The following is a 13,215-nucleotide window of genomic DNA, read 5'->3' on the forward strand; positions in this document are numbered from 1 at the left end:
TAAGTTAAAAAGTGTTTATAAGCTAGTTTGACTAGCTTATAAGCTTAGCCAAACATCCTCTAAGAGCATAGTTACTACAAGTACTATTAGCTCCGAATTTACTAGGAGAGTTATCTCAAGAAAATAATATTTAAGTTATACTACTTGCTGGAAATCTATCAAATTAACCAAAACATCCCTTTCATTTAAATAACACTTCAGAACCATCACTATACCCTTCAGAACCATCATTTAAAATTACCCGATTTTTCCTGTTTAATGGAAATGAAATGGGTGAGTTTTAGAGTTTAATTTTTATGGGTTAAATTAGTTTAGTTGGTTTAGTCGGGTTATAAAGGGAAAATCGGGTAATTTTAAGAAAAATTGGAGAATTGAGGTTGATTCGGGGGATTTCATCCAATTGAGGGGTTCTTTTGTTAACTCTGCTAACATCAAAGTTATAAATAGCCCCAACTTAGAGGACAAGCCTCGCTAATAAAAGAAAGTACAGGGTATTTTTGACCCTTTACCCTAGAAATTTGGGTTACAGTAAGCTGTGAAAGTGTGCACAAAATCTCAAAAAAGAGGGAAAACAGTCTGTACAGAAAGTTCATCCCATTTTAAAGCGAAAATACTCCCAATTTGGTTCATTTAACATTCCAAAGATACTTGTTCAGCGAAAATCAGTGGAAATAGCGCAACAATGTCGAATTCAGGTACCTCTTTACTCAAACTCCATATATAAATATATCGTTGCTGCCAAGTATTTAACTTTAACTTGTTAAACAAAAAGTTATTTTATGGCGAAACTAGGGCTTGATGCAATCAACTTCCTAATAATTGAGTTTTTAACTTTAGTTCTGACATTCTCAAAATACACTGGAATTTATGCTAAGAATAAACTAATGGAGTGTTATTGTAAATTTTGATTAAAAATAGCACTTACATGTTGTTGTTCTTGTTGTTACACTTACATGAGGGTGTGTCTGGTATGAAGGAAAATAAGTGTGTTCCTTACTTATTTTTCTTATGTTCGGTATGTAAGCAAAAAAAATATTATCCTAAAAGCATTTGTCTATGATCTAGACAAATACAGTGGGAGGTGGGGGTGGGATCGAGGGTAGGGGCGTGGGGTGGTGGGGATGGAGGTGAAAATGAGGTATGTTGGAGGGTGGGGAGGACGCAATCAATGTGGAATGCCACTTGTGGAACTTGTCTTCCCGACTTCGACTAGGGAAGTCATTTTCCTCATTTTTAAGGAACTTGTTTTCCTACAGATATTGTTTTCCAAGAAACAATAAATAGTAACCGAAATCGAATAACAAGAAACTACAAGTGTAATACTACAACTGGCAACGTGAAAGGATAAGCGAGACAACACTCAACTACCTTCTACCCTACTACCCTAATCCGTGTCCTCCATAACTTCCTATCTAAGGTCATGTCCTCGGTAACCTGCAGTCGCGCCATATCCTGTCTAATCACCTTTCCCAATATTTTTTCGGCCTACCTCTACACCTCCTGAAACCTTTCATAGCCAACCTCTCACACCTCCGCACCGGGGCATCCGTGCATATCCTCTTCACATGCCCGAACCATCTCAGTCTCACTTCCCGCATCTTATCCTCCATCAAGGCTACTCCCACCTTATCCCGGATGTCCTCATTTCTAATCTTATCTCTCCTATTATGGCCACACATCCATCTCGCCATCCTTATTTCCACAACTTTCATCTTCTGAACGTGAGAGTTCTTGACTGGCCAAAACTCCGATCCATACAACATAGCCGGTCTAACCACCCTTCTGTAGAATTTGCCTTTATGTTTTGGTGGTACCTTACTTGATCAAAACAAAAAAGGTTTGGTGGTATCTTCTTATCACACAGGACACCGGATGCGAGCCTACATTTCATCCACCCGGCACGAATACGATGTGTGAAACTGTCTAGTTTGAAGTTGAGGCGTAGTTGATTGATTGGTACAGAATAAACTTAATTCTGAATATATTCCTCATGTTGTTGCAAATACACCCAATACACGAAACTTCATTTAGAGGAAAGGAGCCAATATAGTCCTGCAAAAACAATCAAGTTAAACAAAAATTACATCACCCCTTCCCTTTGTAACTCCTTCCTCGAAAGAACTGGATGCTTCTATCAGAACTTAAATCAACACTGTCAAACTCAAACAGAGGCGGATGCTGAAGTTTAAGTTAGTGGGTGCGAGTACCATCACACCAACTATACCTTTTTGACAGTGGTAGTAAATTGATGTTTCATGTTTGCTGATTCCATAAGCAAAAGGATGAAACTACGTTGTTATGAATAAATGTGAAGTTAGATGTTTCCAGTCCAAAGGCTAAATCAGCCACAGAAAAAATGCTAAATTAACCTTCTTCGATTGGGACTTGGAAGGAAAATGAAGTTGCTCTCCTCACACTTTCTTCTATAAGAAGTGTCAGAGTTTTACTATTATTTCAGTCTAGGCTAGAAAGAAACAAGGCCTGTTTTGAAGGACATAGATCTTCAATAGTACCACTTTCAAAAAAAGAAAAAGGACATAGATCTCCTATTTCTAGAATAAAAGATAGTTGTTTGCAGAATTTGTTCTTCTGGTGTAGGAGTAGTTCAATAGGCAGTCTGGACCAACTAATGGATTTTCTAGACTTATTAGGAAGGAAAGTCTAGTAGCTTGTTTCTTTCTGATGCTTTTTGTTTTGTTTATGTAACCCTAAGTACCTTCTCGGTGCCCTTTTAATGAAAACTTTTACCTTATTAAAAAAAAACTATTATTTCAGTCTAGGCTCATTGATTTCTATGATTTTACCGTTTACATTCAAAGGAAGTACAAGAACCTTTTTCAAAGCAACTTATCTTTTAGTACTTATATTTATGAGTAAGTTTTTAGTTTTTTGCAAGACCTGGTATAGTGACCCTTTTAAGCAGTATCTTGGTGCTATGAAGATGGATACATTATATCTAGGTGTTCCACAGATCATCTTGTGCTTTTATGGTGTGCACTTTTATAGAAAAATAATCCGTGAAGTTTTGAGAGAGTCCTTCATAGTATGTTTCATTTTTAGTACGAGATTACAAAGTTTATTTGGTGACTCAATTTCTTGATTTGTTGTAGAATCTTCTGACCCTGAAATTGTGAATCATCAGCAAGCCGATATACATGCTCCTGCAAATCAAACGCTAAAAGGCATCCATGTACCTGAAGAAACAAGTAGCTTCGATGGAAACTGCTCATTGTCTAAAAATGTTCCTCAACGCCAAAGATCAAAAGGGGGACTACAAACTTCTGGTACTACTATATCCTGCTATCTTAGATATTGTTTGATCAGCTTCCTGACTTGTGTATCTTTATCTCGAATGATTTTAGTTATAAATTGGAATAAACATTTATCTGCACATTTATAAACTTCATGTTTTTTATTTGATGTAAAATTAGTTTTCTTCTGATTCAGATCAACACTTAAATAAGGCCTACATTTGATATAAGTTTGGGACAAATGGAGTTTATCTAATGAGGGTTAAATTATGATTTCTGGTGAAAGATTCTATGTATTTTTTGGGTAAGGTACATTTCTAGTCCTTATAATTTAGTTTTCACACTTTGTCACACGTGTGAATTCCTGGCACATATTAACCTTGTATTGTCTGTCTGCTTGCTGCTATCATAGATTCACTTAGTTCTATGACCTATGTTGCTCGGACCCTTCACTTTTGCTGCCGCACCCGTGTCCGACACGACACGACACCGACACCGGATTCGTGTCGGATCTGGTCAAACGACATTGGATACTTTGACCAAATCCATGGACCAATCTGAGAAAAAATTTGAGGCCAAATTGAAAGAAATGGAGAGCTCTTGAAGAGTGGACACTTATTGTATGTAGAAGAGTTTCAAGTTAATTAAAAATTAATATTTAATTATAAATGAAACACAACTACAAAAAATTATTTTTGTTTTTTATTTCTAGGCATAGATTTAGTTATTTTTCTTATAATTTTGAATTATTTTAGCCGAATCCCCGCACCCGTATCCGCACCTGGATCCGTACCCCCGAATCTTAAAATTTAGATTATGCCAAATCCGACCTCTAGGTCCGTACCCGTATCCGACACTCGACACCGAGTCCGAGCAACATACTTCTATCCTATTTTAGCAGAAAACTTTTGTTAAGTTTATTTTTCTCAACATAAGAACAAATCACCTGAGACATATCAAAATAATGAAACCAATATATTAGATAACAAAGCACTTCTAAGATTAGAAACTTTATATTAGTATTAGATAACAAGCACTTCTAAGATTAGAAACTTTCTGTCAACCTTGCAGCTTCTACACAGAGGGGGTGTTCGTTTGTGGGGGTGGGTGATTGGCAGGCTATAGCTCTTCAATTACTGTAAGAACAGTGATATTGTCCATTCTAACCTTGAAGGTCACATATCTGTTTACTCAGTTTTTCCATATTAGGATTTGTGAGTGTGGGAAGCAGCATTGAGTTTTTAAATAGGAGTATCTTACCTTTAAAATAAAAAAGACAGGGGTTAAGGACGTACAGGAGCTAACTACTTTTTTGTACCCAGTTTTATCCCCTGGATGCTTATCGAATGAATCTAACTTTACCTGATCAAAGAAACAGAGAGGGAAGGAGCATTGTTGCTTCCCCTCCCAGAGCATGGAACATTGTGCTAGTTATTTCAAAGTTGCAAAGCTGATCGCTCAATTTTCCACCATAGGGACTGATCAGGAAAGGATTAATACAGAACTCCCAAATTGGTCACAGTTCAGACCACGATCGCGTCCACTAACACAGAAAAGTAAGGTGACAACTGATACAAGCCAGTCTGAAGTTATCCCACAGCAAGCTTCTAGTTGTTTGCAGTTGAAACCACGACCACATTCACGAAAAAGAAGGAAAAGTAAAATAACAGATGATACAACCGACTCTGAAGTTATCCCACAGCGTGTTCCTCGTTGTCATGGTCAATCAAGGAGGAACAGCACTCAAAAGGGATTAGGCTCATCGGAATTTGAGCTTTACTTGGAGTAAGTATTTATGGCTTATCCTTTTCTTTCTAAACGTCGTAATCCAACACTGTTTGGTTGGGGTGAGGAAAGGTTGGTGGAGGGTTAAGTAAAACTAAGTTAAAAAGGTTATTTCTCTTGTTTGGTGAGGAAGTAAAATATAAAGAGAAGTGAATGTAGAGAGGTCGATTAAAGGGAGCATTGGAGCAATGGTAAAATTGTCTCAGTGTGACCTATAGCTTACGGATTCGAGCCGTAGAATCATCCATTGATGCTTGCTTCAGGGTAGACAGCCTACATCACACCGTTGGGGTGCGGCCCTTCCTTGGACCCTACGTTAACGTGGGATGCTTCGTGCATCGGGCTGGACTAAATGTATAGAGGTCGGTGCCCCTCCAAGTAAGCTTTTTTTTAGCCTCTCCAAGATTGGACAGGAAGGAGGAAGCATATTTACCTCCTTTCCATCTGTTTCAAACAGCCGGAGGTAAATGATGAATACTACCAATGAACTTTCTCTCCTTTACCCTTTCCTCCTCTTTATAGAACCAACAGAGTGTAAGCACGCCGAGATTTATCACTTTTTCGTGTAAGCCTAACTTTTGGGGGTTTATGTAGGAGCATATGGAAATGGCATCCAGAAGATAGGAGAAATGCATTTACATACCTTGACAGCTTGTGGTTCTCCTTGTATTCAGAACGTTCTCACAAAGCTAAGGTGTTGAACTGGATTACAAAAAAGAATATATTCTCAAAGAAGTATGTTCTTGTTCCCATTGTTCTCTGGTAAGTATTTCTTCTTATGTACTAGCAGTATAATGTAGAATTCTACATTTTAGATATGCCTCTATAGACTGTGTTCCCACATTGCCAGGCATCACTGGAGTCTCCTGATCTTTTGTCACTTTGGTGAAAGTTTACAATCTAAAGCAAGAAGTCCTTGCATGTTGTTGCTTGATTCTTTGCGGACAGCTGACCCTGTGAGATTTGAACCTGGGATCAGAAAGTATTTTTTTTTTCTTCTGCCTACTCTTCCATTCTGGGCTTACTTTGAAATGATAATCCATTAAGATAGCAGTGTTCCCGTTGCAGATTTGTTATAGACCTATTCAAGGCAGAGCATAGGCCAGAAACCAAGGACCAGATCAGGAAAATCCCTCTAATGATTCCAAAGGTGATAATATGTTGCGTCGTCGTCTAATCTCTGTCCTTTTGCAACGCTTGCTCATATATAAGTTTCAGGTTCCCCAGCAGAGAAATGATGAAGACTGTGGCAATTTTGTTTTGTATTATATAAACCTCTTCTTAGAGAGTGCTCCAGAGAATTTTAGCATTTCGGAGGGCTACCCTTACTTTGTGAGTTCCTCCCACTGATACTTTTACGCCATCATCTTGAAAGATCCATACCTTCTACATATCAAGAAATTGTGTAATACTCGTTATAATGGGATGTTTTTTGCCATTTGGTGCTGCTTTATAGATGACAGAAGACTGGTTTACTGTTGAACGGTTGGAATGCTTTTTCCAAGAACTGCAATCTACTGCTGCCAGTACTTCCAATTCTGATGCATGCCTCCTAGATGACGGGGATGATGTTGTGTGTCTAGATCATAGTTAGCAGTGTCAGTGAAATAGCAGTGGCTCAGGATTTTTAGTAAGAGAGGTCTCGGCCTATTTTCACAATTTAACTTTTTAAGTGGTTTGGCTCTTGAACTATGGTGGTTTAAGGCTTTACTTCATGTTTCAAATTAATATTTACTTTGTAGAGTATTATTTACAAGTGTAAATGTACATGTGTTTTTTTTTGGATTATTTATACATAAAATAATTTTTTTTAGGACGCGGTGTTGAATGATGCCCCTTTTCTGAAAGTTGTCTCTGGTACTGTGAATTAGAAGGGAAAAACTACAAGGATAATAGATTTACTAGCAAATGAGACTATAGATATTGATAAAGTTTGTTGGTGGCCTGCGGCCTGTCACCTGTGGCCATCACTGAGTTCAACCAATTTAAGGTATCACGACAAAAGTGCTTTAAGCACTTACTTTTAGGCTAAGAAAGTACAAAAATAAGCTAAAAGTAAAAAATTGGTCAACTTAAGACTTTTAGCTTATAAACTTTTTCTAAAAAGACAATCCAAACACCCCCTAAGCTATCACCACTAAGTATTTGTTGAGACGAGCTTCTGAACAAGAATTGTTCTCATTCGCATTGTCTTTGGTATTTCACACCAAAGATGGATTCAGGCAGGCACCAATTTAGATATCTACCATTTGTAATGAAATCTCATACTAGTTATAATCGAATTGACAAATGATTTAAGCTCTGAATGCAGTATTTGGATACGTCGTAGTTACTCTTTTTCCCTTCTTTATGGGTTGCCAGTTGACCAAGTCAACCGTCTTTCATCCAAGCTTTGGACTATTTATTCTATATGAACTATGTGACTTACGGATCATTTGATCTACGGGCTAATTATGCAAGAATTATAATGCCAGGACTGTTCACCAAGCACATTGAATTGCAATATCAAGATTGTTATGCAAAGAACGTAGACAATAATGCGTAGACCATAATGCGTAGACCATAAATGTAGAATTTCCCTAATTTAAAGCATCTTTGTCCTTAAAAACTTTTAACCATGATCGAAGCTAGTACACATTCTTATCACACGCCATACATAATTTCTTGCAGCTGTTATAGGCTTATAGCATCCAACTTCTGGTATTATGTTTCACATAGCTTTTTACGCGAAATTTAATTTGGAGTAGAGAGAAATATTATGCAAGATTTTAGACTGCAAATGAAGCGCTGTATTTGTAAAAATACAGAGAAATTATATGGAGATCAAATTTTCTTATACTCGAAACAATCCCTGATTGGATAACGTACTACATTATACACTCGAAAAAACAGAAAACTCAATTAAGATTAACCATAAATCTGTGCATTATCAAGTGAGACCTTGTAACACAGGAAACACAAAATTAAAGCAGCAGCTCAAACTTTCACAGAATTTGGTAGTACATGCAATTTAAATTACAACTCAAACGTAACTGTCGATCAATGATTTCCTCATCTCATCAACAATAGCAGTAGGTTGAGCCTCCCTCAGCTTGAAAACGCTTTCAATAACAGACAACTCTGTTGCAGTAGTGTCTGAGCCGGTAAATGCTGTCCAGTCATTGACAGTCAATCCAGCAGCAATCACTTCACTACCGCGGTTCACGGTTCCTGCAACCAGAGGAACCTGAAGAAGAGTTGAAAGCTCATTCAAGTCTTCAATGGATGTGTGAGGATGTACCTGTAACAAAACAACATATTTCTATTTTAGCCCCCACGCCTGTAACAACCTGCAGTTATCACTATGTAAAACACCAGTACCCAATGATTACACCAAAGCATATTTTTTTTATCACAGCTAAGTGACAAACTGAGGGGACAATGTGCATAAGTAACTAACGTTTAGTGATAACAGTGTGTGAAAACACACGTTTATGCATCAGTTGGTGTGTATACACCAGAAATGTCCGCCCCAGCCCAGTTCCCTCCATTTAAGATAGTCTACTTACCAAGCCTCCATTGTTTGAGAAAGCACAATAGCTGCCAACAAGAATATTCCCTGCTATTGTTTGCCTGAAAACTTCCACCCCGAGAACATCAGCAATCATCTCTTCAGTTTCCTGACAAAAATACCATCTGACAATCTTAGGTGACGGTACCAAAGTTAATCAATGATGCGAAGAGAAACTCACAACTAGAGCTCCATGACGATCATGCTAGGTTTTTTTTGTTTTTTTGTTTTTGTGAATTCTAGTTGAGACGAAACAATAGGAATAGAAAAGGAAAAGTAAAGGATGATGGAGCTAATATGAGGAGGAATAAACGCCAGAGATCTACACATATCATTCCAATTTGTCGCGAAAAGTAGCCAAAAAGATTAATTACCTTGTCAAGATCCGTATGTGTAAGAGCAACATGATCATTGCACGCTATGCAGTTTCCCAGGGCAGATAATCGCTCATCAATTCGCTGAACCACAACTCCATCTGGCAGACTGTTCCTCAAGTGCTGAAGTTCTTCCAGCAGAAACATAAATAAAAAGGCAGAACCAAAGTCAAAGACGTGACCAGATAGAAGTTAATTCAGCTTTAGTGGGGGCGGAACTTAATATTTCATGCAAAACTTCTGTCACACTAGATGAGCATGGGATATCGAGTGTTAATCAAGCACTAGTATGTCAAAGTTTTTTTGACACATTACCATCTTCATGCTCCTACTATTTAAATTTAAAGGAAATATAAAACCATAAATGCTACACAAGAATCACGCAATCAGGTCTAGATTGTCATTTTCAATCATACATCACTGGTAATGCTCCAACTACTTCCCAACTAACAAATTCCAAAAAAGGAAGTGTTGTCTTCTCCTGATGCATTAGCCAATTATTAAGATCCCAAATATGTGTCATGCATCGCAGAAACATAGTGGGGGCAACGAGAAAAGGATTTCAGCAAGTGCGAATGAATAACCATAACAAGTCCTCCTAAAAACTACTCCCAGTTTGTCCAATGATATTGATTCAAATAATGTAGTGAAAAATAACTTACCAAGGCAGTTTTTCTGATAGGTCTTATCAAAGCAATTTTTGTTTGCGCAAAGATATGTTGCAACTTAAAGGACAAAGTAACTACTTAAATTGGTATCATTTGCACAAAGATGAGTTGCACATTGTTTAAACTGAACAGTTAATATGATTTTTGCAGTCATCTCACAGACTCGCAATAGTTAAAGGGCTGCAGATGTTTTATACCAACTTCTCTTTAAAAACTCTTTCTCTACCTAACTCCACGTAATTAAAAGATCCAACGTCCATCTACATGTGAGATATAGAAAGTTTCTCAAAGGCTCAGTTTGAGCAAAGTGATTGAAATTACATACATTTGCACACTGAAATATTAGTTTGCCTGGATAAATAGGTAGGAGTTGCAATTTTAATTTTTAACAGACTTTTACCATATTTAATGGATTCAGAACTTCCGTCAATTTAGGCGGTATCCAAACCCCTTAGTTTTGTCTTTTGAAGGTCCAAAACCCTTATTTTGATATAAAAACTATTACATATTGTCAAGTTTAACATAGGCATCAAAATTGTTATCAAATTCTCCAATTCAAAATCAGCCAATCCAAACATGACCTAAGTTTACATGATAAACCCAAATGAAAAACAAATAAGTGAACAAAGCTAGTACACATCAGGAGAAAAAAATTAGCTCATAACACCCCCATTGCCATTAAGCGGAACTTTGTTGGAGCTTAGAGTACCACAGAAGATGAAGAAGCATGTATCCATGGATTAAAGACAGCCCTGACCCTGGGAATATTAGAAATCAAAGTATTTAGGGAAGCGGGCTAGTCCCCGAAATGCCCCGCCCATAAGTTCCTTTGTCATTGGGGAAAAAATCAAGAGATTTTTTTGAGATTGTAGGGATCAAAGTGTAACAGATGATTAAACCACCAAAAGAATCTCTAAGACTTAACATCATAACCTACAATGGTACACCCGGGAACACCAAGGGTGTGGCCAGGAGGTCAATGAAGTGGGTGTGAACCTTTGATACCAGGGTTCATTATCCAAGCAGACACAAAACATAGTAGGTAATTTTTTTCCATCTATTTAAGCCTTGGTAGGTTGCCCGTATACCTGTGTTAGCCGGAAGTGGCACGTACCCGATGGAATAGTTGAGGTGCGGATAAGCTGGCTGGGAAACACTGTTAATTAAGAAGAACACACACCACACAAAAACATGGATTTCTATATCTTGAATACTTGTCCAGTTACGAATCTCTTCCTCAAAGATTTACAAAAGTAAAACTCGCTGAAATATACTGTTAATCACATTATCGCAAATAAGAAAGATATTTCTAGAGCATGAAGAATATATTATTACCTTGATCTGTAGTAGTGTGAGGCAAGAGAAGCCCGTTTTTGTTTCCTGCACAAAATCAGAGAATTGAAAATTAGTTACTCAGTAGAGATCACTGGGAAACTGGACCTTAAATTTCCAATATAGCTAGAGTTGTTGTCAAGTACCGGCACAGAGTCTTCCAATTATCCTCGTTCCTCCAATGGAGGTTTTGATCACTGGGATAACACCTGATAACTCGGACTCAAATGTGCTGGAAAAAAATACAGATCACATCATTTTCACTGAGTTGAGAACCTGAAAACTAGATTATAACAATGGGTACAACTTTTATTATTGTGATAAGACATTGGGGTCAATTTTTAACGTTGCTAAATAGGGAACAACGAAAAGACTGGGAAGGGAACATAAGAAACCTATCTTTTTCCCACTTGATTCATTGTCATTTTCCACATTCCTCACTTAAGTACTTATTCAACTTTTTATCTCTGATTTCCTTGTTCTCGTTTAGGAAATTCTGAACACTCAGCTCCAATATTTCTTTTTCAAAATCTTTTAGTTTCAAACTAAATGAATTTCCAATATCACCAAATATTAAGCAACTGATAATTTGAACATTAAAAAACAAACCTGTAGAAGTTTTCAGAACCCCCAATAGCGACCAAGCAATATGCATTGGTCAGCTTTGAGAAAACTCCAATTTCACATGAATTTTCAAATTGAAGCCCTGCACAATTATGCAAAAATCATTACAAAAATAACTTAACAAAGTTAATACATGTTTTGGCAATTGACTAAGTACTCACTAGTAGCCATTGCTAGCTTGAAAAACAGAATTGCTAGGAGCTTGGGAGATCTGTCAATAGGCAAAAATGACACACATGTTAACAAAGAAGAAGGAAGATAACTACATAGAATTCTCCAATAATATATGGTCTTCAATTAATAGACTCTGTCTCCATACCAAACAAGAAGGATTCAGCTTCATGAATCCTCTATATCTGTCCATTGTTATTTACTTAATATGAAAACTATTCAATGTCAAGTTTTATAAAATATGAAAACTATTCAATGTCAAGTTTTATAAATGCTAACATAAACTATGGCTGTTTAGATTAATTTTAACAGAAATGGCAATCTCAAACAAAAAGAATTCAAATGCTTAAGTTTGAAATGGTTCGATATCGAAACCATTATTTCGTTAATTAATAATCACAATCACTAGACATTTATGTGCCAAGAGCTAAATAAAAAGTTCATCTTTTCTTTATTTGATTCAGGAAAATAACCACTAATACTAATAACCAGACAACGAAATCATCTCATTAAGAAACAGATAATCACTTGAAATTACGTGCCGGGAGCTAAATAAAAATTTCATCTTTAAGCTTAATCTTTTCTTTGTTTTTTCCCCCTTTTTACTCTTTGATTCGATAAATAACCAACAATACTTAATAACCACAAATCATCTAATTAACAATAAAAAATTCTTCGGAAATTTACGTGTCAAGAACTAAATAAAGATTTCATCTTTGAACTGTTATACTTTGTTTTTATTTCTTCCTTTCATTCGAAAAATAACCCGTAATACCAATCAGCAGACAACAAAATCATGACAAATTAGGAGATATTATAAGAACGCAAATTAAACATTATATATCCTTCTTTACGTAGACAAAAAAATGAAACCCTAATCGTAGTTCGTCCTTTTTTTTAATTTTATGCAAATTAGGGTATAGCGTAATAACAAAAATAAAGAAAGAGAGCAACTTTACAATTCGATTTTGCCGAAGAGAGATATTGGGCGGCTGAAGAGGTTAGCGGTGAAAGTTTGTAGCTGCTTATACCGATTTTTATTGCAGAAAAGCTAGGAATAAATAGACACATTATAATTCCAAGTTGGGCCCAAGTTATTGGGTTCAGTGGAGTCTATTTGGACTCCCCAATGCTAAAAGGATTTGGGCCTCAATTTTCTTGGGCCCCAAGTAAGTAAGTCTTGCAGTTCTTAGGTCAACTGAAATTTGCTAATCAAGAAAAGTGATGCTAATTTGGTCAAACCCGTGGAAAAAAGACTTGCTTTGAAAAGAGATGGAGACAAGACAAAGGTCAAATTAGTAATTTTGAATTTTAAGTGAATATAACACAATTCTGAGAAAGAAAGGGAAAAAAAAAAAATCAGAGAAATAACTTAGAACACTCTTTAAGGTATATTTAAATATTTTTTTGGTTAAAGCATATTTCAATAACTTGACCCGACATTTAACATAGATTGGTCT

General features: G+C 36.6%; 2 protein-coding genes across 4 annotated transcripts; one reads left to right on the forward strand and one right to left on the reverse strand.

Annotated features, from left to right (window-relative positions):
* The first annotated feature begins 453 nt into the window (after nt 1–453).
* On the forward strand, nt 454–6,849 carry LOC132034413 (probable ubiquitin-like-specific protease 2B). 3 transcript variants are annotated; one of them, XM_059424772.1, is made up of 8 exons: nt 454–695; nt 3,111–3,284; nt 4,727–5,036; nt 5,631–5,798; nt 5,887–6,018; nt 6,105–6,186; nt 6,255–6,368; nt 6,493–6,849. In XM_059424772.1, exons 1-8 carry the CDS (start codon nt 683–685, stop codon nt 6,628–6,630), a joined length of 1,131 nt encoding a protein of 376 aa, XP_059280755.1. In that variant the 5' UTR covers nt 454–682; the 3' UTR covers nt 6,631–6,849. The 3 variants fall into 3 exon arrangements, with proteins under 3 accessions (XP_059280755.1, XP_059280746.1, XP_059280763.1); XM_059424763.1 differs by lacking the exon at nt 454–695 and adding an exon at nt 2,079–2,197; XM_059424780.1 differs by lacking the exon at nt 454–695 and adding an exon at nt 2,218–2,237 and having other exon boundaries at nt 4,574–5,036.
* A 1,065-nt stretch (nt 6,850–7,914) lies between these two features.
* LOC132034434 (eukaryotic translation initiation factor 6-2) lies at nt 7,915–12,821 on the reverse strand. The gene is made up of 8 exons (XM_059424787.1): nt 12,715–12,821; nt 11,746–11,795; nt 11,570–11,666; nt 11,107–11,192; nt 10,964–11,008; nt 8,961–9,091; nt 8,585–8,695; nt 7,915–8,316 (listed from the first exon to the last, which is right to left on the reverse strand). Exons 2-8 carry the CDS (start codon nt 11,753–11,755, stop codon nt 8,059–8,061), a joined length of 738 nt encoding a protein of 245 aa, XP_059280770.1. The 5' UTR covers nt 11,756–11,795; nt 12,715–12,821; the 3' UTR covers nt 7,915–8,058.
* Nucleotides 12,822–13,215: the final 394 nt, after the last annotated feature.

Source organism: Lycium ferocissimum, chromosome 2, assembly GCF_029784015.1.
Source record: "Lycium ferocissimum isolate CSIRO_LF1 chromosome 2, AGI_CSIRO_Lferr_CH_V1, whole genome shotgun sequence".
NCBI classification, from domain to species: domain Eukaryota; kingdom Viridiplantae; phylum Streptophyta; class Magnoliopsida; order Solanales; family Solanaceae; genus Lycium; species Lycium ferocissimum.